General features: G+C 36.1%; 1 protein-coding gene across 5 annotated transcripts in view; it reads right to left on the bottom strand.

The window, feature by feature from the left end:
* SPATA17 (spermatogenesis associated 17) overlaps nucleotides 1-27,311 on the bottom strand; it is a 137,675-nt gene that overhangs the window by 62,839 nt on the left and 47,525 nt on the right. For 3 of the 5 annotated variants that reach the window (XM_074351626.1, XM_074351628.1, XM_074351629.1), the window contains one exon: nucleotides 16,033-16,198. In XM_074351626.1, the coding sequence (XP_074207727.1) occupies nucleotides 16,033-16,198 (166 nt within the window). The remainder of the gene's footprint in view (nucleotides 1-16,032; nucleotides 16,199-27,311) is intronic. The other 2 variants (XM_010974015.3, XM_045509504.2) reach the window with 1 other exon arrangement.

Genomic DNA, 27,311 nt, shown 5'->3' with positions numbered 1-27,311 from the left:
AAAAGTGAAAGTAGGCCAAAGAACTGTGAATGAAATATTTGCTGGGGTAAGGACTGCTGAATCAACACTGACCAGTGCACTTCATCATAATTATCAGGACATACTGGTGCCAGGGGATTTATAAAAACCCCACTCAGCAAATAATTGCCCTGCTGTTAGGAGATAGTCAGTGTTAACACACTGTCACAGTCCAGTGTTTAGTAAGATATTCTACATTCGATTACTCTTGCTGAGAACCGAAAGGAAACAGGGTCATTCCTCAGATACAGATCATAGTCATGTTAACCCGCAGATATAGCACTCCAGGAGGAAAAACAATTCCATGGAAACATTAAGGATTCATAGAGAATATATTTATCTATCTAAAGTGAGATTTAAAAAAAAACTATTATTGACTAACAAATGTTTTTTCTCTTCTTTCACTTCACTAAAAAATAAATTTTTAAAGTGTCTTCAGTCAGATTATAGAGGGGTCATGTTAAGTGTAGACCCCAGATGCAGCCAGCTTTATTAGTTTAACAAATGATTTTTGTAAATCGTTTTGATATCCTAATCAATATTAAGGTATGTTACAATATTCTCATGAAATGTTGATTAAAATGGAGAAATCTGAATAAGACACCATCCTCTATATAACTAATTTAATTCAATAAAATACTGAGCATCAACTAACTTAGAAAGACACACTTGGCTCTAAGGTGGGTACAGAGATGAAGAAAAAGTGATCACTCCCATCAAGCCGTTCTTGGCGGTGGGGGAGGCTGTGATTAGGAGAATGATTTTGTGATTGGCAATAACATAACTGACCTGCAGTATAAGTGTCCTGTAATAACTGTTGTAAAGGAAGTATTCACCAAAGGTTATGGTAAAGGTATGCATCCTTTAGAAAACTGTGGGAAAAGTATGTGGATTTATTCTAAAGGAAGAGAGATAGTCTAGGCTAAGGGAAAAGTAAAAATAAAGACATATTTGTGGGAAAACATAGGGCCACTGTTCAGCGAACATCACTTTGGCCAGTTTAAGCATGAAGCTATAGTCAGATGAGCTTGTGAAGATAAACTGGGGCAAAATTCTAGAAGGCTGCAAGACTGCACTTAATTCTACATAGAAAGGGAACCTCTTGATTTTCACCCTCTCCTTTAGAAGGTAAACTCTTTAGCCAGCCCTACTGGTGCATGAAGCCCACAGAAATAGACCCAGCGGAAACACAGGCAGAAAACATGATTTAAAGGGACAGAGCAAGCATCCAAACCAGATTCAGATGTGGCAGGGATGTTGGAATGATGAGACCAGGAATTTAAAATATCCGTGATTAGTAAGTTAAGGGATCTAATGTTAGTAGACAGCATGCAAGAACAACGGGCACCATCAGCAGAGATATGGAAATTCTAAGTACGAATCAAAAAGAAATGCCAGGGATTAAAAAAAAAAACAGAAATGAAGAATGCTTTTGATGGATTTGTTTGTAGACTAGACATGGCTGAGGAAAGAATCTCTGAACTAGAGGATATGTCAACAGAAACTTCCAAAATGGAAAAGCAAAGCAAAAGAACTCTGATGAAAATGTAATAGAATGTCCTAGAATGGTGGGACAACTACAGAAGGTATACCATCCATGTGATGGGGATACCAGAAGGAGAAGAAAGAAAGGAACAGGAGAATTATTTGAAGTAACCCTGACTCAGAATTTCCCCAAATTAACGTCAGATTATCAAATCACAGATCCAAGAAGCTCAGAGAACACCAACCAGGATAAATGCCAAAAACAACTCCTACCCTTTGGCATATCATATTCAAACTTCAAAAAGCAAAGATGAAAAGTCTTGTAAGAAGCAGAGCGGATAAACACCTCACTTATAGTGGAGCAAAGATAAGAATTACATCCAATATTTCCTCAGAAGTCATACGAGCAAGATGAGAATGGAGTGGAATATTCCACCCAGAGTGAACTCTAATATAAACTATGGACGTCAGTTGACAATGACTTGGGGAGGGGGGGTGGCGTGTAGAGAGTATAGTGGTCCTTCAGTATCCTCAGGGGACTGGTTCCAAGATCCAACCTTCCAAACCTATGGATATCAAAATATTTGCGTATATTGCATAGTATTTGCATATAACCTGTACACACCCTCCCCTCTGTATACTTTAAATCATCTCTAGATTACTTATGATCCCTAATATTATGTAAATACTTGTAAATCATTGTAATGCTATTTAAACAGTTGCCTGTGCACAGCAAATTCAAATTTTGCTTTTTGGAACTTTCTGGATTTTTTTTTTTCTGGATATTTGAATCCACAGTTGGTTGAATTCATGGATGCAGAACCTGAGGACATGGAGGACTGACTATATACGGCAACGTCTTGCTCAAAATTGCTATGAACCTAACACTGATTTAAAAAAAAAGCCTATTTTAAAAAAAGTTTAACACATGCTTAACATATAACACAGCAAACTCATTGCTGGGAATCTGTACAGGACAGATGGAAATATATGCCCACACAAGGACTTGTATGCCAATGTTTATAGAGGCATTGTTCGTAGATGCCAAAATTGGAAATAATCCAAATGTTAATCAACAGATTAATAAATTAACTGAATATAGTCACTCAGAATAGAACACTAGTCAACAATAAAGAAATGAAATATTGATACCTGCTATAACATGGAAGAATCTCAAAAACATTATGCTAATAAGAGAAGTTAGATGCAATGCCACATACTGTATAATTTCATTTATATAAAATGTCCAGAAAACGCAAATCTAGATAAAGAAATGTGCAGGGGTGCGGGGTACATGGAAATACCTATACCTTCTGCTCAATTTTGCTGTGAACCTAATACTTCTCTAGAACAAACTTTATTAGAAAAAAAGTAAATGGCACCACCAGCTCTCAGTTTCTTAAGCCAAAAACCTGAGAATCATCCTCGATGATAAGTGATCTTTCCCCACCCCTTATATTCAACCCACCAAAAAATTCTATGAATTCTTTCTCCAAAATATATCTTCAACCCATAGGCGTCTGTTAATATCCATAGCCACCACCCTTGTTCAAGCTTCAAACTTACATTTAGTCTCTGTCCATCTGCTCTGTTTTGAACCCCTCTGACTCTCTACAGGGAAGCCAGAACAATAATTACAAACAACAAAAAAATTGTTTTAGTCCCTAAAAGACTATAAATGACTTTTCGATGCACCTAAGAAAATTGAACGTATTCTCAACTAAGTCCTTTTTTCTGTTCCAAGCTCATGTAAGCCACTCTTACCATCCCTCACACACACCACCCATGTTGGCTTTCTTTCATTTCCTCAAAACATGCCAGGCTCTTCCATGACTCAAATTCATCAAAAATGTTTCTTCCATCTGCTTCCTTGCCTGGCCAAATTATACTCACCCTTAAAAATTCACATTAAACATCACTCCTTTAAAAAGAACTTTGGTGACCCCAGACACATTGTCCTACCATGTTCCTTCTCTTAAAGTTCCCTGTTCATTTTTCTTCATGGCACTTATAACATTTAATTATACATATATATGAATATTTGTTCTTCAATGTCTGTCTCCCCAGCTAGAATTTAAGATCCATCTGGATAAGCATAGCACCCATTTTCTTGATGTTTACATACTTAAGTTTGTGGTTCTCAACTCTGGCTACAAATTATAGTCATTTGGAGAACGTGGAAACTACTGATGTCCAAGCCCCACCCTAGACCAACTCAATCAGAATCTTTTAGGTGTGTGTCTGGGCATTAGTTTAGTTTTGTTTTTAAAGAAGAATTGAGAACTCTGGTTTATTACCCACCTCAATACCTGGCTCAGACTAGACAACCCATGTTTATCTAAGTAAGTGATATAAGACCAGAAGTTTGTAAAGAAGGTGAAGCTTGCTTATTCAGAGGTAAGAAAAAAGAGCAGTGGAAACAGAAGAATGACATGACTAGGGAACACTTTATAGGAAAAGAGACAAAAGACATTGATAACAGGTTAATTAAGAAGAAGATAAGAGAATGTGGAGTTACAGAAAAGCTTGCTTCTAGAACTCCAGCAGTGAGGTGGCAAGAAAACCAGCTATAGAGTAATATTAACCTCTGTTTGGGGGTTATTAGGACTGAACTTCCCACAAAGCATTCAGGTTGAAAGGTCCAGTGTGTTGTTGTCAGGGTAGGTCTGGAACTTGGGAAAGAGGTCACAGCCAGCAACTGGAGTGTTTTCTGAATAAAAATGGCTGAAGCTGTGAAAATGGATGGAGTCACAGAGGGGGAGAATAAAGATTGAGATTTTTTTCCTAGGGAAAAGTCTTAGGAGTGTGTATATATAGCAAGTAGGTGGGAGAAGAGACGCTCATGGATCGAAGGGCACTGGAAAGAGGAAAACAGAGAGGGAGAGGAGGCAGGACACGAGGGAGAAGATGGTTTCCAGGAGGAGGTCACTGGGATCAGATGCCAGGCAGAGGTGGAATAGCATGAGAACGCTACGCACAACTGCAATGGTAATTAGAAGGGGACAGGGGACCTTTGCAGAAGCCGACTCTGTTCCTATGGTGGAAATCGTATCATAATTCACTAAATGTGAGGAAGGAAAAAGAAGTAGAGATGGGTTTCAGTTTCCAAAATACAGCAATTTCATGATGACTCAGAAGATCTTGGACCTGAAAGAATATATATATTTTCCCCTAGCCAGGATCTCCCTTTAACTATATTGCATTTTGAAAGACTTCCTGAGAAAGATTTCATGTAAAAGACTTTCTGGGAAACCTTCCCCATTAAAAAACTCCTTTATCTCTTTATCTGTAAATGCCAGGTCATTATTTTACTGATCCCTGCAAGAACTGGATGAAAGCTGCTTGTTTTCTTGCTTAGGTAATTTATCTAGGGGTGCAGCCAACCCCGCCCTCCACCACCACCACCACCACCGCCACCAGTATGACTTCATCTACCTTCTCTTTTGTTTGCTCCCTGGGCAGTCTCTCCAGATTTGGCTATGATTCCTGTGTTTTCATTTGAGTGATAGCCTGGATAGGTTATAAATAATTATAAAAACTTGAAATTCATGTTGACATGAATGTACACCCATTCTGGGAATAGACCATTCTGCAGGGGGCCGTGGGGGGAAGCACTATTCTGAAGGTAACACTATTTGGCCACAGTATAATTTTAGCAGAGAAGTAATTTTTTTGAAAAGAAGTCAGTCAATCAATATTTTGATCAAAAAACTGATCTGGTCTAAAATGAATAATAGTCTAGTCTCTGTTTTTTTGGGTGTACTATTGGGTTGTTTTTGATAAGTTTTTATGTATTTTTTTCCCAAAATTTGAGGAAATAATACCTCCTTTATGCTTTTTAATCCATAATTCACTTTCAGTCTGTTACAACTGAAATGAAGAATAAGTACAGCAACTTAAGTCTTCCCGGAACAGGAGATAGCTGGATCAAGCAACTACTTATCTATGTGGTTTTTGGTCAAATTGATTCTGCCCCAAAAAATTTCTGCTAAGTTAATCACTGCTCTCCTTCATATCTTCTAGTACACCCACCCTCAACTCCTCTTTTACTCTCTCCAGCAGCCCTGATTCCCCTGCCTATAATCCTTTCAGCCCTGCCCTGTGGACCCCCTCTCCTGTCCAGGCTAAACCACTTTCCCAGGCCCTCAAACTTCTCAGTAAGCACATTCTCTGCCTTTTAAAATTGTAACTGAAGCTTCCTTCTCCTCTAGAGCACCACTTCCCTTGCAGCCCCACTGACCAAACACTTTAGCATCCCCCTGTATCTCAATGACCAGGGACAGATTTGCATCATCTCGGGTCCCCAGTGTCACTTGCAAACCAGGATTCATTCACCCTCTTGCAATCTGAATCTCTCTTCTTTTGCCCCCCACCTCTTGTGGTTATTATACACAGACTAGCTGGTTACTCCCCACATTCATGACAGCCTTTCGTATGTAGTTCAGTGTTCCTCTCTACAAGGTGTTCTGGCATAACTTTAGGTGATTTCATACACAGATGGGCGACCATCCCAACAGTTTATCGTTCTTTGATTCCTTCATCTTCACTGACTTTCACCCTTACACAGTGTTAGCCACACCACACACCCCCCCATCATCCAGAACTGCTCTGTGTTAACAATTCAATAGACTTAAACATCAGTATCTCACTCTCTGAGCACAACTTTGTAGTCTACTCGTTTTCTCACATTCTTATTTTTGCTAACCATAAGACTGATTTCCTAAAGCTCTCAAGTCGAGGGATCCCTCAAGTTTTTCCTAATCTATTATCTCCTTTTTGCCCTCACATTGCCCCCTACTAATCTGAGTCACATGGTTGATTATTTTAATTACTCAGGGTCTTAACATCCACTATCCTGTCATATCTACCTGGCCATATCCCAGATGGGAATCCATTCAACTTATGCAGTATAGCTTAGTGATTAATTAATTAAACCTGAATTCCCACCTCTCTCTCTTATTTTCTCTGTGATCTTGACCTGCATTGTTTAACGTCACTGTACCATGGGTTTCTCCTCTGAAATAACAGAACTATCTCATCAGGTCATGTATAAGTTTATATATGTTAATACAGCTAAAGCACTTCGAACAGTGCCTAACACAAGGATAAGTTCTCAATAAATGCTAACTTTTTTAAAGTGGTAGTATCATGTACACATTGTGAATACGAGCCCTGGAACTAGACCACCACATACTAACACCGACCTTGGGTCCCTGCGTTACCTCTTTGTGCTTCATCCATGAATTAGGGATAATTGTCCACCTTACAGGGCGGTATATGAGAATTAAGAGAGGTAATTCATGTGAAGCAGTCAGAAGCATTCAATACATGTTAGCTGTTGTTACTATTATCCTGCATGCTTCCGAGCTCGGGCTGCCGATACCGATGGAATAAACCATACAACCAGGCAGGCTGGAGACGACATTATTTGTGGACTTCAAGTCCAGCTGGTCCCTCAGAGCCACTGAACAACCCTCTGTTTCTGATTCTTCTCAGGAGTATTTTAAGGGATCAACTAGAATACTGAAGTCCTCAAACATTAATTACTTCAACCTCAACCCCTCCCTGCAAAAGTACCCATATACCATCCTGCACTTACATTCCGTTCCCTTCCTGACTTAGAGTCGGTTCTCGTTCCATCTGCTTCAGCCTACGACTTTGTGCTTTGCGTCACATCCTCTCCCACCTTTTCTGGGTCTCTGCTTATTCAGTGATTTCATTTCTCCTGTATTTTCCAGCTTTCTTCTGCAAGAAGCTCTTTTGTCAACATGTACAAGTTTCTACTTTTCACCTCCTTGGTTAGATTTATTCCTAGGTATTTTATTACTTTGGGTGCTATTTTAAAGGGGATTGTTTCTTTACGTTCTTTTTCTGTTGATTCATCATTAGTGTATTTTGAATGTTAATCTTGTAACCTGCTACCTTGCTGAATTCTTTGATTATTTCTAGAAGCTTTTGTGTGGACCTTTTAGGGTTTTCTATATATAGTACCATATCACCTGCATATAGTGACACTTTTACCTCTTCTTTTCCAATTTGGAGCCCTTTTATTTCTCGCTCTTGCCTGATTGCTGTGGCTAGGACTTCCAAGACTATTTTGAATAGGAGTGGTGATAGTGGGCATCCTTGTCTTGTCCCAGATTTTAGTGGGAAGCTTTTGAGTTTTTCACCACTGAGTACTATGCTGGCTGTAGGTAAGTTTCTACTTTTCTAAAAATCTTCCTGTAACACTGTTTCTTCATCAAACCTATAAAGCTAATCAGCGGGAGTATATATTCCTATTCCTCATGTTTTCACTGGCCTCTCTCTGCCCTTCACTATATCAAGGAAGAAGTGAGTTCTCAGTTTGGCACATCAGGAAAGGCGCTGATCCAGCCTAGTTTAGTCCTTTCCTTCCATTTCTTAAAAGTCAGCCCATCTATGGGAAACCAAACATCCTTTGTCCCCATGTGCTTTAAGATTTACAAGGATAGACTCAGTTTTCCTGCTTTGCTTATGACTGAGAAGTAGACTTAATTATAAAATTAAGTAGAAGCAAGCTCACTACTGTAAAACTTCCAATTCAGCTTTCATTACTAATAAAACTAATACATTTGATCTTCATCTATCTGCTTTTTCTGTCTTTCTCTCAAATTTTTTTTGGAACTCGGGCAGGGAAAAGTGGGTTTAGGCATTGGGCTCTTTGTCATCTCCCTTCCCCTTCTCAGCCAAGTTTCTGCCCTGACTCTTCCATAACAGTGCTTGGGCAAATACCGTGCCTAACTTCTGCCATTAACCAGACTGCCATCTCAGATGGTGCTGAACATACCAATAATACAGCTTTAGTTTTATCATCTGGGACATAACAAGCCCAGCTCTTGCACTGACATGAGTACTCATTAATTGAAAGAAGCATTAGTAGTTAGGTCAAGAGTGAGATAACAAAGACATTTGTATTCTTATAGCTATCTCTTGATCTTAAATAATATATGATCACAAAACAATGTGTAACTCAGTGTTGAACAGGATTTCTGTGGTTTCAGAATTTCAGCTGATCCCTAAAGATGAAAATACTTAATAGGTGACAAGTACCCAGCCTTACTCCACTCTGCATGGCTCTTTTCCTAACAAGACAAACGCATGGTCTAAAAGCTCCCAGGAGTGCCCACGAGGGCTTGCCTGCCTTTCTGTGAGAGGACCCTGCATCTTAGACTTAATTGTCTGCCTCCTGATGTTTAAAGGAACTGATTAGCTCATTCACACAGGATTAAAGGCTAATGATACTGAATATGTTGTCTACCAGATACCTTCAGAGAAAGAGAACTTTACAGATGGGACTTCAGCCATCATCCAGGAAAATATTCTTGAGATAGGACCCTTGCCGCCCCCTTCAAACCATACCATAAAGAGAAAGGATGGCTTTGAAGACAGCCAGATCTGTCTAAATTTCAGCTCCACCCTATCTAGTAGTATAAACTGATCTGATTTGGGACATAAGGAACTTTAAAAATTACTAGCTTCCCCTATGCTTTTTCATTGTATATAAGATTTGTCCTTTAAAAAACAACATAAAGTATATTCAGCAATATAGAGATCAGTTACTAAAAATTATTATAGTTTTCAAAATAATCGTTTTTAATAGCTTTTTAATGCAAAGAGCTAGTAAATAACAGATCGAAATAAAAGCTATCTTTCTTATTTTGGATCTAAAATTATTATAAATCAGAATTAGGAGACATGTATATAAACTATTTTTTCATCAACTGATATTACTTTGGTATTAGAAATTGGGGATATTAGAATGACATGATTGCTCTCTTTTATGAATTCACCTACATCAGACAGAAGTAGCTGTAACCATAATACCAATGGTAAAAGTTATATTAAGACATAGAGGGAGAGAAAAAGGAATAACTCTGCCTTGGAAGGTCAGGGAAAGCATTCAGATAATAGTTGACAGAGAAGTTGATTTTGGTATGGCTATATAATTCAGAATACAGGTGAAATACATTGAATCATCTTAATGAAGTGAGTTCAAGAGTAATATAGATGATCATAAGTTAACTTATGCACATAGAGCATAAATAGAAATAATGAATGGGATTACAACAAAATTATATTATTGTAATGATTCACAGTTTATTTCAGTGGGATATTAGAACTGAAATTATATGCGTATGTGTATCTATCTATCTATGGTTTAATTTAAAAGTAAATGGGAAATAATGCCAAATAAATTTAAGGAAAAAATTTGAAATTCAACTCATTAAGGAGACTAAGCATCTTGAAAACATAACTTGTCTCCAAACCAAGCAAGAGACATCCTTTTAGCCAGTATTTCCTTTCAATATAATAATAGCTATTAAGACATGCAGCTTATTAATTTTAGGAACAAGAGATATTCACAGATTCAGATAAAGAGAAAATTTTTCCCTTTTCTCTCTTCTCCACACCTTCCTTCCATTTCCTTCTCCTTTATTTTACTGTCTGCTATGATACCGTGTGGGCAACAGAACTCATTTTTGACTGAAATACCCCCAACTGTCAAAAGATAACAGCAGGCAGAAACAGCAATCGACAAGCTATACAGGAAACTTGCCACTTTACAGTAACGTACTTAAAACCATGCTTGTCATTCCAAAATGAAGCTAATTTTACACTTTTTTAAAATAAACAACTGTAATTTCTCTTTAGTTGTTTCTCTTGTGACTGTAATAAATACATAAAATATTGAGCAAACTTTCCTACATCTTTTAAAACATTTACCTACTTCATATTGCATAAAACCTTAGGTTGTAGATGATTTCTCGTGTTGGACCATAAATTAAACTCAAAAGTTAAGAAATATTCATGTTTTTTATGGTTATCTTAATGACCAAATCAGCGACATTAGTCAGTGACTGAGTATCTTAATCATCGACTTAGTTAAGAGTTAATTTTAAGGAAACATTTGAAAGTGTAGTTGCTCTCCCTATGTCCCTAGTTTTAGTATGAAGAGTATAATGTGTTTGATGATAGGGTTTAAGGCCTGGGGAAAGAGGTATGGAGGAAGAACAAAGGAGGAAAGAGAAGGGAAGAAAGAAGATGAATTATGTAAAGCCTAAGGTTTTAAAATTTGGCCCCAGATACTGTGTTGAAAGGTTTCTGACGTTTTCCAGCCCCAAAGAGTGAATTAAACATTAAGGATTTAGGGAGAGTAGGGCTTGTCTCTATAAAGTTATTCTTGTGGTCTCACAGAAGAGCGAGAATGAATCATGAGCTGACAAACCCCACCTCCTCATTATGTGTCAGTTATAACAGCATCTAACTGCTCTTAATCTAAAGTATTTCTGCAGCATCCTGAAAATAGAAAAGTAGTCATAATAACAGGAATGAATCTTAAACCTACAAAGTATTACAGACCCAGTGATTGCACCTGGTCTACTTAGAGCATGGTGTAACTTCCTCATATATCTAGGTTTTGGATTTCATTACATTATTAATATAAATAGTGATATCAAAAGGAACCTCCCCAAACTCACTCTTCTCTAATCAATGAAGAAATTGATGATTGATTGTAATTAACTTACCAGCAACCTTAATTTTATACAAAACCAATAGAAATAAGTCTATACTAACTAGCTATCAACTGCCTTATGTAAAATGTATACAATGCAATTTAACATACGCTGTGCTGGAATACAAGGGGAAGGGAGGGATATTTTTACACCGAGGTAGGAAATGGAAACTACTTCTGTTACACATTTTGTCCTAAATCTTTTCTGCCTTGAATTTTCTATTAAAACTTTAATGAAAAAGAATATGAAAATGAATATATGTACTGATGAATAAGCTTCAAGCCCCACAACACAGGAATCTGCCCCAGGTCATACGTATAGGGAGAGATTTATATGTGTTTGCTAAAGAAAAAAATTTTTAAATAGCTTTTTAAATGTAGCCTTACGGAAAAGAAAGTAATTTTTAAAAAACTTTTTAAATGAAGCCTTACTGAAAAGAAAAAAAAATATAGAAGAAAAGCAACTACGGCACTTTTATACCTAAGTCATCTCGCTTTTAATTAATTTTGATTTTATTTTTATGTCTATCCGCATTTTTGAGTCCATTTCTTAGATGTGTGGTGGTTAAATGATGGCAAGGAGAGAAGAGCAGAAAAGGGAGTCATTTTGGGGACCCAATAAGATAATTTTTTAACCACTTCATCTGTCTCTTCAAAGAGTACTGACAATGGACAATTTTATCCCTTTCATACGTTACAGGATAATAAAAACTATAATGTTAAAGAGGAAGGAAATAAAATGTAAAAGTTAATAGCTAATTCATTCTCCAGGGTAGTTCAGTCCTTGGCCTTTTCTGAACAGAGATCGCCAACGGTAACTAATTATGTGATGATTTGGTGATGTGGACTGTCCACTTGGGGCCAAGAACAAATGACCAAACTTGGAGACCTGCCTCTTAAACTATGGACCCAAAGATCGCAGGTCAGATCTTTATCTACTACATACTTTTCCTGAAAGAATAAATCTGCCAAGTGTCCAGAGGGAAAATGAATTCCAAACAATAGCATTTCCATCACCAGAAAGATAACTGCTACTTTATAGGATATTGTGAGGATAAATATACTAAAAGTGCTTTGTGCTAGTCACAGGAAGCTACCATAGAAATCTACAATATGTTCTGGCTTGCTTCACTCTTTTTTATGCAGGTACTAGTTTTTCTCTATCTTTGTACATGAACACACTCAGAATCAGTTCCGATGTTCTTATAATTCTAAGTCATTTTAGAGAAAGGGTAAAAAGAACACTGAAGGTAACTCAAGGAGCAGTACAGAACCAGAATGCTGGTGTTTTCAAGAAGGATAACTGGATGGTGATAAACCCACATGAGAAAGAGAGTCCAGGAGAAATTAGGAAGGAACAAAATTAATGTTTTGAAGTAAAAAAATAAAGTGGTTTTGAGATAAGAATCAAGAAGTCTAAAATGAACCTGGGAGAGTTATTACAGGTGTATGTTTTGACATCACACTTGAATTACCTAACCACTGCTGTGGAATACCATTGCCTGAGGACAATTCCTTATGAGACGGCTCTCCAAAGGTACTTTCCAAATATGCCATATACACAAAGACACACACAAAGACACACACACACACACACACACAGAAGGCAGATGCACACTGAAAGGCTACAATTCTTCTGTTACTTCATCATCTCAAATTAAAAGCGAGCAATCACATATTAGGTACTTAATATAGGTAAGGCATGGAATCTTCCCACTTATCATACTGGAAAAATAGAGTTGAGGGCAATAAATGATTTGGAGGACTTACTATATTTCCTAATTTATGTATTTTTTCCTCTTAAAAGATTTGTTTTATAAAGATGTGGTCCATATCAACAGACTGCCAATTAATTATTGGTATGTCAAATTTACTTTTTAAAACTGATATTTTCCTTCTGTATATGAGTGTGATTTCATACCATTTTGAAAAGAAAGTAGCTGAAACCATTTGATTCTCTAAAAATTAAAGTAGTTAAAAATAAAATTTTATCAATATTAATCAGAGTATGGAGTCTTTTAAAAGAATCATAAATAGCTGAAAGTCATCTCAGTGTTGATGAGAAAATATGACGTACCAACTAAAGGAAAAACATTGCAAATTACATAAGATAGAATATATTATATGAAGATCACATGAAAATTACTTCCACAAAAATGTGTATAAATTCTAATTAATTTCATAAGCTTTCAGTTTTAATTTGAATATGTATAAATATGCAATGCCAAAACTAAAATAAAATACACATAGTTTTAATATACTGAGTTATAAGTATATTTTGTATTTATTTATCCTTTTTTATTGGCACATTGAAATTTAAAAAACAGGGTAATACGCTCACTAATCAGGAAACTATTGATGTGTATAATTTTAAATAATAACCTAGATTTCTAAATGTTCGTTTTTCTGATTTAGAGCTTGAGTCTGGCATTTGTATCTGTCATTTTGCTCATCTCCAGGAGGATGCTGAAAAATTCTGGCAACACTTCAGAGGCAGTGTCCTTTAATGAATCCAACAATAGGCCTTTGCATATATCTACCAGTAGGTGGAGCAGACAACATAATTTGTTACCCAAGAACAAGGACAAGGGAATGAAAGTCTGTTAATTTGGAATAAAACAAATCTGCAAATGAGATTTTCTTCAAAGGAAATATGTCCTATGTGTGTTAGATTTAGTTTGACTGGTTACTGAATCAAAATAAATAACTTTATTAAATAAACAATCTTTGCAGAAAGATAAATTAAATTTACAAATGGAAGCAGTGTTCGCATTTTACATATTCAAATCAACTAAAATTACCTTTCTTTTCATAAAACTTTTACAGGGACAAAGATTTTTTTTTGATGTGTTCATTTAATAAGGGCGCTAAACCCAATCCTGTTTTACAGGTGATGGGGTGCATAACAAACAGTATTTTCAGGGAAATATAATTGACTAATCCTATTATGTCTGTAGCAACAAATTAACCTTATTACTACTAGTAAATGGTGATTGATTATTTATGCAAATAAGTTACCATGTTCAGCTTTCTGATTGAAATAAACATATATAAAAGGTGCTTTAATATGACTTGAACTTTTTAATTAATAAAACCCTGAGGGGTCTATTAATTCACTCATTGCAATATTGGTTATTTACTTGTGTAATTCCTATTAGTGCTAATATATTTGCTTGCATAAAGATGAGATAACTAATATCAGTAAAAATTAGTAATAGATTTTAGAATTATTTTAAGATATACATCAGATTGGTACTAAACACAGGATTAAAACTGACTTAAAAACTGTGTTGTCAGTATATTAGTAATATCAACATAATCATCCTAAAACTATACATTGAATAACACAAATTAATTTATTATCTATATATGAATTCACAAGTATAATTTTAGCTTACAAAATTCTTCACCTTTTCTGGAGCATTATTTGTCTGAATTAATGTTTTATTTCAACTTGTCTAAGTAAAGCTATAGTAGAATTATGAAAATTTAATATGAAAATCAATATTCTAGAAACTACACTAACATCATAATTATTGAAATCACCAATGAAATAGTGTTTTTCTCTTTGCTAAAATACTGCTAGAATTATTCCTTTTAAGTAGCTCAACAAAACTTTTTCTGTCCTGATACACTTCTAATAAAAATTATTTTGATTTGAATATTTATTCAGTAAATTTTTAAATACCTGCATAGATTGAGAGTTAAAACTGAAACGAGCATTTCAAAATAAACACTCAATTCACATTTGGCTTTTGTTTTGTACTTAAATTTTTAAAATGTAGCCCACTAATCATACAACTAAAATGTTTATATTGTTATGGATTTTATAACAATATAAAAAGTATTTTCTTTTTATACTTTTTGATTTTAAAAATTGTCTTCAAATTATTGCCTAAATATCTAGAATCAAAAGACCTTGGTTTGAATATCAGAGCTATTACTACTAGTTTTGTGCCTATAAACCAGTCACATAATTATCTGATTTTCAGTTTCCTTGCCTGTTAAATGAAGACAACTGAGCTATCCAAATTCAAGTAAATATTAAGATAGCCATCTTATTAACAGTATTGTCATTTAGACTATCAAACAGAGGCCACAGGCACAGGACGTCTGTGTTCCAAACGTACTCTGCCAGCCTAGTACTTAATGCGGTTTTGAATTTGGATGCCTCTGAGGATGGCATTCAGTCTCAGATCTCACCCTCCACCCCTGGGACTTGACTTGCCCCTGTCTGAGGACATCTGCACACGTCACTCAGCCAGAACTCTGACACTGGACTTGAAGTCCGTGAGAAAGAATACAAACCAAGAAATTGCTACTTTCCTGCCTACAGCTCAAGTAACAAAGTACATCTCAACCCCCCCCCCCCATTCATGCTTTTTTTAAACTATACCTCTTTGTGAGCAGAATATTCTACATGCAACATATTTGGCAACCATGACAAATCTGAGGTGCTAAAATCTTATCACATATCAGACAAGACATTTCTAAGTATTCCAAATTCCACATTTATATTTCTATACGAACACGTGATTGCTCAAGCAGTTTTGTGAAAAACTGTACTTGAAGACTTGCATCGGAATTTAGAAAAGATGAAAGAAGGGTTTTAGTTTCAACCTGAGCTCAATTGACAGAGGAAACACGAAAGCAGCCTCCGCTAAGTAACTTCTTGGTTCTTGATCAAGTCCCAGCACACCAGGAAGCCACTCAATATGGGTTTGGAAAGCGGAGTTATGCGCTTCGTGTTGTGTTAGCACCCTGCTGGCTTGGACCTTTCTGCCAGCCTCGCCCCAGGGGGTCACTATGAAGCCACTGTCACAGACGAGTCATGGTGCCTGCGTGCGCCTACACAGCGGTGCGAAATTGAACTCAAAGTAGTGTCTCTGTGATAGCTTTTCAACAAGTCATGTCCCATTCAGCCTGCTAGTTTATCTCTGTCAGGCTGGGGACCCAAGCGGCTGACACAAGCCGTCAGGGACAGGTAGACCTACCTGCTTTGTGCTCAGGAGGTAATGCGTCTTTCGGGCTTGGTAATCTCTTTTCTTCTCTTCCCTTTCGAGGTCGGCTTTCTTCTCCTCTCTGTCCTTCATCTCTGCAAACTCCTCCAGTGCCTCCCTGCAGCGGAACAGTGTGCAGCTATTCATGATCCTGAAGTCACTGATGAGAAGCGAGCAAGTTTTTGAGAAGCAACCATCACCCACATCCATCAAAATCACTGCTGTAATCGATCTTACTGGCACCTTCTAGGTGAATCTTTGTAATCTTCAAACAGCATTTAAGTGATTTTTTTCAGTGGTTAAATTTTGAAAATCAAATGCTACTTACAATTAGCTCAATAGCTAAGGAAATCTATCAAATGCAAAGTAAGAGAATTACTGCACTATAATTTCCTTTGACTGAAGGGTGACTATTTTGGACACACTTTAATGTCCTGAGAAAACATCTCAGTGACTGATTTCCTTTAAATTTTGTATTTACAAACCTCTAATTATTTTATATACTAATAGGCCAATTTAAAAAGTGTCATGGGTTTTTACACATCTCCTTAATTTATTCTAAGGTTTTTCAGTTAACAGTTCAAATAATATCAACAATGTGACATATTATCCTGTACTTGAAAGGGTGACATTTTGTTCAATTATAACAAAAATTAGAATAAAAGCTGAATTGGGTGCATAAGATCACAACTTTCTAAGTATAACAAATTCCATTAAAATAATGAAACTTTTCATCAGCAATTTGTGTGTATCTAAGAAATTTAAACAAAAAAATAAGCTCTTAATATATACTATGTGAAAAATACCTGCTAAATAGAATAAGACATTATCAAATTATGGAAGAATACATCCTTTATTTTCATAGAACAAGTTTAATTACTCATGTTAAAATAATGTCTGGAAATGGTACTTTATTCTTTTAAAAAATAGATATGTAACTTAGTGTCTAGTTCTTTAAGTACAATTTCAAGCAAAATCATCAGAGCGCATCCCTCAAAGATAGCAAGGGAAAGTAGAGGGGGAAATTCCAAAAAAAAAAAAAAAGATTCTCACTTCTACTTCAATGACTAGAAATATTTTTGTTGCAATTTTCTGTTAAAGGCTAATACAATACTCCATACAAGGTTACTTATGAAACACACTGACGTTTAAAAATCACCATGCTATGCTATTGCAGCAGACCTACTTTTTTTCAACATAAGATTAAATTGCAAAATAAATGAATTACTTGGAGTGGCATGGCCCTCATTTTGCCATCCTTCTCTTGAAAATTGCTTATTAATATGAAAAAAGGAATCAGAAAATAGCCTGTTTTACTTTATGCATAGTATTTTGGGGGCCTCTGCACCCATAGAGTGGGGCTGGCTGCACATTTAGATTGTGCTGGCAAGCTGGCACAATGACCTTTCTGACCTGCATCTCAAGGCTATTATTAATCGCTAAGTAACCTGGTAAAGCCAAACAAATTTGTTTCCATTGAAAGGATCTCTATCTGTGTCTGAGAATTTGTTCTGTACCAAACAAACCTCATTAATTGTGTCCATTTTTGACAAAGAACCAGGAGTTAGAGGGACTGGTGACCTTTCTTTGTCCTTAAGGTACAAATTCCAAGACAGTTACATATGAATAAATGAGAATTTTTACCAGGAAAATATAACAATCATATGTTACGTAAAAAAGTGGATACATTATGAATTTTAATCTTTACTTTTGATATTATATAAAAAAATAAATATCTCTTCTACAATTCCTCTTAGAAGTCTTTAAGATAATTGAAAATAACCAATGAATTGCCACGGTAAGGATAATTACTCAGATATGCATGTATCCAATTTTATGTTATTCCAAAGATAAGCAGAGTAATTTTCTGAGCAATCACAAAAATTAAAAAACACATCTACAAAGAGATCTGACATAAGAAAGAAAAAAAGCCCAATAAAATTGAACACAGATGAACAAGTAAGGTACAAGGACATAAACAGGACCTGGATACAAAATCAGGAGTGGAAATTATTTGAAGTAGTAAAAACAGTCCATTTTCAGGCTATGGAAATGTAAAATTAAAACAATGTGTACTTGGGGAGTTTGACTAGGAGAACTGAAACAGAGAGGTGTACAAGAATGTCAGTTTCCAGTATATAAAGAAAACACAGAGTAAGCCTAGAAGGAATTGGAAAGCCCTAAAAATAAATTCAAGAAACTTCACAAAACACTAGAAAAAATAATCTGGGATAATTTCAAAACACAAAAATTATTGATAAATTCATACAACTATTGAAAAAATCAATCTTATGTTCCTAGCTTATTTATTGCCTTACTTGAAAGTATACAGTTGTACTGAATACCACAATCATATTTATGTTAAATATTCTTTGTTAAATGACCAAGTAGAAGACGCTGAATAAATTATTTATCCTTGAATTACATGCTTTTGTTATAGCAATACAGATGAGGCTATGGTTTAGTGTAAAGGATACAGCAAAAATTATGAGCCCATTAAAGATAAATGATGGATACCCATCGTAACTAGGGTTCCCTACAAAAATATAAAATTTACCTATTTTTTAATCCAGCAATTTTTTGAATGCTTTTAAAACGCTTAAAACATTTTCTCAAAGAGTTTCAGGTTGTTATGAATATGTTTTTTTATTTCAGGTGTATTGTTTTATTTCTATCCTCAAAAAAAAAACCCCTGTGATATTTATGGGACAGGTATAACTTTATAGGTATAACTCTATACTCTATTTTACAAATATGGAAACACATAAAGAGATCAAATAACCTAGTCTGAATAATGAATCAGTCAATGGCAGGAATGGAATTAGAATCCGTAGATTTGCAGATTCTCTAACTCCATATCAGGCTGTAGTCATCCTTATACAAGAAATACCATGCAGAAGATATTCTTAGTCAATGACACACACATATTTTCTTCTACTTTATGATCCTGTTTTCTTCTGTATAGTTAAAGAAATTTGGATAGGTTCCAAGACTTTCTGCATCAGTTTTTATGTATACAAAACATTTTGTGATATTAGTTTAAAAATAAAGGTAAAAATTACTGAAAATTTTGTAAAGCGTTTTACATATTTGAATATATTTTGCTAACGCCTTTTAGAAGATAATAAAATATTTACATATTCTAATAATGATAATAATAATAAAAATAATAATAGCCACTTGGAGGCAACATAACAGAGCAGTTAGACAACACAGACTCTGAAATGACCCCTGGTTATAGAATCTCTGCTGTGCTACTTACTGGCTGCTTCATCTTTGAGCCTCAATATCCTCATCTGCAAAGTGCAAATGCAGTATCAGTATCATCTTCCTCACCAAGCTATTGTGAGGATCAAACAGATTAATCTGGGTCAAGCACTCAGAGTAGTGGCTGGTACATCGTAAGGTGCTCCATTAAAGAACGTTTCCTTTAAGTTGGGTCCTGGCCTACCTGCTTTATCTACTCAACTGAATGTGTCTTTCATGCTTTCTTAAATCCCCTCAACGATCTCCTCCTTTCTGTCTCCTGATTAGTGTGCCCTTTGTGGATGAAATTCTAGAGTGCAGAGCACGGAATCTGGCTTCCTAAGAGCCACGAGGCATGGGGTAAACCTTGACCAGTGGGAAATGGGAGACAGAAGAGAGTCATGCAAATACATTTCCCTTTTTTCTGTCTTCCACGTGCTGCTTTGAGAGGTCTCCTTGCAAACCGGGGGGACACCTGTGTGCCTAAGGAAAGCAGGCACACAGGCCACGCTAGGTGAAGTTGCTATGGGACGTGATGTGAAGTAGTGGCCAGGGCTGCCAGAGCTCATCATGTCACACCCTCGCTATCGGATCAAAGCCCCCAGTCTTACAGTCGCCATCAAGCTGCATACCACTGGGGAAAATCAACTGTCCCAACCAGGTTTTGTCACCCTCTCCCCCAAGCCACATCCAACGACTGGGAATTGAAGGAGTACACAGACCCATACCCATACTCTGTGTCAGTGTGGCACTACTGTAAAGGCCCACCCAAACCCCAGAGCTCCCTGAGACGCGCTGAGACTTCCGATGCAGTTCAGCTTCTCCCTGCCTTCCTCTGCCACTCCCTTTGAGATGTTACTCCCCAAGGTGCTCCCAAAGAACACTCATGAACCAAGTCGTCGTCTCAGAGCCTGTTTCCATCTATGACGCTCCACCCCCCCTTTTCCTCACCCTCACTGCCCTGGGCTAGAAGCACTCAAATAAAGCATCAGCAGTTTAATCCTTGACTTACATTTCGTTTCCAAGAGGTTCCTGGCTAAGACGTATACCCTCCCTCGTTTGATCCTTTCACAGCCCTGTGAGGCAGATATTACCCCTCCCATTTTATAGATCAAGAAATGAGATTCTCAGAGGTTCAAGCTCCACCCAAACCCTCACACTAGAAAGGGGCAGAGTCAGAATCTGAATCTAGGTCTGACACCCAAATCCATGCCTCTTAGCACAATGCAATACTGAGATGATACATTTTGCCCCATCCAATTTTTTTTTAAATATTTTTATTTACTTTAAAAAAAATTTTAATGGAGGTCTTGGGGGTTGAACCCAGGAACTCCTGCATGCTAAGCATGTCCTCTACCACTGAGCTATACCCACCCCACTATCCAATATTTTATTTAAATATCCATAGACCTTTTTCTCTGAGAGGGTAACTTTGAATACTGTAGTATCCATATTATTTTCCGAAAGTCCACAAAAGGAAAAAGCGCTCTGTTTGGGGAAAGTTTAAAAGAACTGTCACTACTCTTCATCCTCAAATCATAATGTTCTAACTGGGGAGATTTATGTGACCACGAGAGACACACAGTTTTGCGTTTGCACCACACATGTCCTCTCTTCCTTAACACATGGTTTCCACTTGCTAGTTTTTGAGTATGTAAAGAATTTTAACGTACATCATACTGAGGTATGAAAAGAGACTGAAACTGAAAAGATGCTTAAAAGTTAATTAGCCCAAGGCAACTACAAATGAACAAAAAAACCCACAAGGCCTTTCCGATCTGGATGGGCCCTGCTTATTTCCCCATCTTGCTTTATTCCACTCTCTCCTCTGACTACTATGCTTTGGTCACAATGGCCTTATTCCCTAGCAAACAATTTACCCAATGACCCTACTTCACTTCCTAGCAAACAGTTTACCTCAGGACCCTCACTTACATTGTATTTTCTGTCTTGAACTCCTTTTACAGCAATCTGAATTTTCTCTCACTGTTAGTCTTACTTATAATACTGTAAGTTTGTTTTTTCCTCTATGGGACTTAACGTTTATAACCACGTATGTATGCATATATTCGCTTATTTAATCTGTCTCACCCACTGGACTGCAAACTCTATACAGACCATGGCTATTTTGTCCATGTCTATTTGAATGAATAAATTAATAGATTTTTACAAAGACAATCCTGGACAGCAGGACCATTACGTTGGATATAGTTCCTGTTGTAAAGAATTAACTCTATTGTCTCCATGTAAGGATGGAAGTCTGTGTATATGAATGATGATGACAACGTAAGAGAAGTGACTACAAAAAGAAGCACACGATTCTACTCAGTTCTAAGCCCAAATGAAAGCTAATGATTATTTCCTATCATGCAATAATTCATGTCTTCTTGCCTTGCACATTTTCTTTCTCTTGTCATAACGACTCTTCTTTTTGAATTGTTTCTTGATTTGGTCTAAGGTCTGAGCCAAAGAAGAAAAATCGTCTATTTTCATAAACTATTTTTTGAGGAAAAAGAAGCACTCTGCTTAAAAATTAAATTATTTTCAGAAACAAATAATATTTATAAGATGAAAAATACCCACACTCACAATTACAACTTGGGAATTATCTCCTTCTATATATCATTGACTGAATTATTCACATTCAATATTTGTTCAGCAGACTCAGTAATACTTTATTTACCGTAAGAACAATTATTAAGATAACCACCTATGCTGTTCAGAAATAAGCTATATATTTTGCCATTCTGTTTGATTTTATTTGTTTCAAAAGACAGTACAAAAAATGTGTTTATAAATGTTTATTTTCTCTTCTAGTCCAGAATAACAACAACAACAACAACAACAAAACAGGAATCTCTACCTTTCCCTCTAAAAAGGCTTCTAGGTCCCCTCAACACTAATTCCTCTCTAGCTGCTCCCACTCTCACAACCCTTCACTTCCCTTTCATGTGTCTGCTGCATCCTACAGCAGGTACCACCTGTAATCATGCACCACTTCTGCATCCCCCTGCTACGTGCGGAGGTCCAGAAGGTGAGGGTTGTACTCACTGGTGTGCCCCTCCCAAAGTATTTGGCCTAATACCTGTACACACTAGGGGCTAGCCTCCTTTTTAACTATTTCTCAGCCGATTACTAGTACATTTCATCACGTCTGATGGTTTAATTAGAAGAGGGAAGAAGCTGCATTGAGAAAGTGTCTCTTGGGAAGGGGGTTAGAACCCGTACTCTGGCTCTTTGCCAGGAACAGTGGTTCTCAGAGTGAGGTCCCTGGAACAATAGCATCAGCTTCACCCAAGAACTGCTACAAATACTCATTCTCAGGCTCCACCCCAGGCTGACTCAATGAGAAATTCTGGGGGTGGGACTCCGAGTCAACCTCCTGCCTGCTAACGTTTGAGAAGCACCAGTATACAGCCAGGAGAATGTCAGCTCTGTTGAGGATGTAAGATGACTTGATTCTACTAATTAGGATGACATCATGAAGAGATGAAATTTATATTCAGCTAATGATCTTAATATGAATGTCCCCATATTAGCTAAAACAGTATGAAATATGACAAAGGAGACCGGATAGGTAGATCACAATACTTTCACAGAAATCATAATTTTGACAGAGAAATTTTAAAATTATAATGAGTTTGCTTTAAAAGTACAAATGCCCCAAGTTTCAGAAGAAAATGCTAAATGCTAATTTTCCATAATTTCTCAAATAAAAGCAGAAAACCATCATCTGCACCATTTTTAAGAAAAAATAATTCTAAGAAAATGGATTTAAACAGTTCTCTGGAGTCCACATTCTGTTTTGATGGCAGAAAAAGTCAGTGATACCCTTCTGTTGTAAGAAGCCTTGAAAATAAAAATTCTGAATAGCATTAGTTTTTGCTGTGGTATGTTATGACATTAAAGTACTTTAGTTAAATTTGTTGCATGTACTTGTATTTTATCTCTAATAATTGTCAGCTCTCAGTAAGTCCACATTAATGTAACCAAATAAGTAGACAATAAAAGAAAAAAGGGAAGGCTCAGCCTAAAATACAAGTGAAAATAGTAACCACAAATAAAGCAAATCGCATGCTTGGAGTTGGTGTGTGGCATCCAAAAATATTTTGAGACTGGTAAAACCCTAGAACAGGTGATCTGGAAGTCATTAAGACATCCAAAACATTTTCATTTGAAATAAAAGCTTCACTTTAAGTCAGTCCAATCATTGAAACCACTTATTTTATCTACTTGGTTACCTAGGCCCTGAACTGTTGGACAGGTACTGCAAATTTCATTACAACAGTGCTTTAAAAAGAGAAAATACAGTTTAAAAGCAAGCACTCTGTAGCACACAGTCCTTAACACTCAAGCACTCACGCTGCTCCTGAACTTCACACTCTAGTCTGAAATCTAGAGTTGAGAATTTCACTTTTTGGAAACATTTAGAAAAGTGCTCTCATTAAACATTTTTTAGTTATTCTTGAAAATCCTTTGTTGCAGTATAGATCAGTTTCTCTTCAAAACATCTAACCTACTCTGAGTTAATATCATGAAGAAAATTAATCCTCATTTGTTTATTCAGTCAGGCAGTCGTAAGTATGTTTAAAATACTAAAAGAAATAAAGTTGTGCAAAGCCCAGTCCCTGTCTTCAAGTAGCTTGCAAATTAAATAAACAAACAAACAAACAAACAAATAAATAAAATAGACAGAGTACATCTAGGAAGAAATGCACAAGGTGCTTAAGTTCAGAGAGCGGGCTTCTAATTAGAAGGATAGAAAAAGGCGTTGGAGCTGGGAACTGAATAATGAGCAGGCTTTCACTAAAGCGAGGGAGCTGTTACCGAGGGGAGTGGTAATGAAACGAGGCTGGATTGTTCATAAGAAACTCCAGCTCTCTTTGGTAGACTTGATCCGTCAACAGCAAAGGGGGACACGGTGCCCTTTGGAGCAGAAGAAAAGATTCCTGACCAAGGGTGATTGGGCTCTCTAAGGGTAATGCTAGTGAATTTGCACTCTACAGACTAGATATTTTGAGAATGAAAAAGGTCAAAAAGAAGATAATGGTCAATGTTATAAAATTACAATGCCATGACTCCACTCTGATCATAAAAAGGGATCATCCAATTGCTCCATTATTTCATTTACCTACTTTGCATGATTTTAAAAAGCAGTAAGATGCTATTCAAAGATCATTCATGAAAATCATTTTTATTTTCTTCTGGCTCTTTTGAATAAACTTAGTTGAAAAGAATTTTTTATAGTATTCTTTCTAAAAATATGCACATATTTCACTGGAAAATTCTTTTCTTTTTGCTATTCTGGATAGTTTCTGTAAAAGGAAGTAAAATTTCATCTAATAGATATGATGTCACATAATTGAGAGTGACAGTTAGGTATAATAATAGGCAAAATAATAAAATGTATTGACATAGTGCATTATTTTCAGGAGCTCCGAGTGCTTTATAGACATCAATTCATCCCACAACATTCCACTGAGGTTGGTAAGGGGCAGGTGTCATTAACAAGGTTCCAGTTCTCTGTGAAATGAAATGATATACAGATGGCGACTTTTAGTCCCCGCATGGGGGTTTTCCTGCATAAAGGTAGATCAAGGCACATCACATTCTGTCTCCCTTGAGAATGAATCTTCACAGTGATTCATTCACCTGCGGAGAATGAAGCTCAAGCTACTGAAGTTTTGTTTCAGGTAGAGTTCAGAGTTGAGAAGCTAAAGTTCCCACTTCATGTGAAGAGGACTGCAAGGACTTACTTACTTTGTGTTTACTCCAAAGTCACACATTGTCTCTCATTTAAAACGTGCTAACTTCATTTTAAGGCAGAAATAATTGTGGCTGTTTTTGCATGCAATCCACTTAATACAGATCAGGGACATCTCTAAACTAATCTTGATGCTACTATAAAGCAATAACCTACTGTTAGATGATGCCAACGTATTTTCAAGCAGAATATAACATGTAACTTCAGAAAATTATCTAATGAGTTGGGGAAATTATTTATTGACCAATCATTTTATAATTGATCTTGGATATAACTTCCATATGAATGCCAGATTCCCTAGCCCATGTATTGTTAGGCAGGATAAGAAGAGATTACAAAACAGTAGTAGAAAGAACAGAGAGAGAGAGAAACTGGGGTAATTTTCTTTCCCAATTCTAATCAATGTCACTCCTGAGAGAAGAAATGGATAGATTAAAAACAAGATGGAAAAAGCTGAAAAGCATTACAAAGGAGTAGTGAAAAAAATATTTCTTCAAAAGTGAAACTCTTTTAATCCACTGCTTTTGTAATATGACACTATTGCATACATTTCCTCTTTATCACAAAATTTCTGGTTTTTTAGGGATTTTCTTTAAGGGTACACTCTAGGAACTCCCATTCTACAATAATACATTAACTAAGAGACGTGTTAACATTTTTTCCTCAAAGATCCATGCTTTTAAAGCATTATAACTATTTAAGAATATAAGTATTTATTTTCGGTTTGATTAATTCATACGCCAAGAAGATACTCTGAAATGTAACCCTAGTGTATATATTTTATGTTTCTAGGATCTTTAAGTCATCTTTTACTATAGAACCCTTAAAAGGAAGGGAATACAACAGATTATACTGATCAAATTTGTATTTTAGAATAATCATTGGGCTGCAGTAGGAAGGACAGCTTGATGAAGAGTGAAAATAGAGGACTGGGAAAAGAAATGATAGCACTTGGTCATCAGCAGAATGGAGAAAAGGAAATTTAGTGTGAGTCCCATGTTTCTGGCTTGGGCACCAAAAAGAAAAATGGCTCAATTTACCATAAGAAGAGGTTTGGGAAAAGCATAGTTACTTCATCTATAAATATGCTTAGCTTGGATTGTCTGTGGATGTCCAAGTGGCAGTGTTAGCAGGCATTTGAATAAATGTTTATAAAAAACATTCTGGGCTAGAGAATATTCAGATAAATAAATCATCAGAATACAAGTGGTAAAAGAAGTCACTGAAGTGGAGGAGACTGTCCAGAGGATATAGAGTGAAAAGGCTCGTGCATCAAAGAGAGAATACTAATATTTAAGATCGGGCAAATAAAGGCAAGTATACAAGAGAAATGGAGAAGAAACAATCAGGAAAGTAGAGAGGAAACCAGGAGAGGGTGGCATCAGAGAATCTAAGTTACAAGAGAGATTAGAGAAAAAAGTGATCAACATTGTCATGTGCTTCAAAGAGATCAAATAAGGTGAAGTCCAAATAGTTTACTGGATGTCACTTTAAATAATTTTTGAGAAATGGTTACATTTTCTCAATGTATTTTCATAACAGCTTAAACGTATCTTCAACTATGATTGAAAAAGTTTATTATTAAGATATCAAGTACCCAAATCTGATTTCCACTGTATATATTTACTTTCAATCAGCAATATTAAAAAAAAAAAAAAAACAGCATTATCAGTCCTTGATACAGAATTAAAAAAAAAAAAGGAACACCTTTCCATCCATCTCCTACCAAAAGATCAGCTAGGATAAGTGAGAGGTAAGAACTTGCAATCCATCCATCTCTCAGAGTTGAACAACGATGAGGCTAAGTCCACAAACCAACATATTTGAGTTCCTTGCTTTCAAATGAGTAACAACTTAATGCTACATTCTGGCTTCTCCCCAACCCCTCAAATATCACCAAAAAAAAAGAGACCTGAAATTGAGAGAGTCTTTTTCTGTTAAAAAAAAAAAAAAAAAGCTACAGAAGCCACTGTTCACTGCATTACCCAGTGTCTCCTATTGCGGATTCATATTATATGTGAAATTTCTGGAAGCTTCTAGAAAAGCTGTTTCCTGGCATATGCAGTAATGTTTTCTCCATTCTGACAATGAAATATACTTAACTAACCACATTACCTGATCAGTCACACCATTAGAGTTATCATTCTGTATTTTACTTTACTGTGGTCCTTATTTCTTTTACTCATAAATATCTTTTGTAAACTTTTTGAAATTAATTGTATAAGGACTAAAATTTGAAAAACATTTAAATATATGTATGTAA

This window comes from Camelus bactrianus, chromosome 23 (assembly GCF_048773025.1).
Source record: "Camelus bactrianus isolate YW-2024 breed Bactrian camel chromosome 23, ASM4877302v1, whole genome shotgun sequence".
In the NCBI taxonomy this organism is placed as follows: Eukaryota; Metazoa; Chordata; class Mammalia; order Artiodactyla; family Camelidae; genus Camelus; species Camelus bactrianus.
The sequence above is the reverse complement of the archived record's forward strand: the minus strand, read 5'-3'. Positions and strand labels throughout refer to the sequence as shown.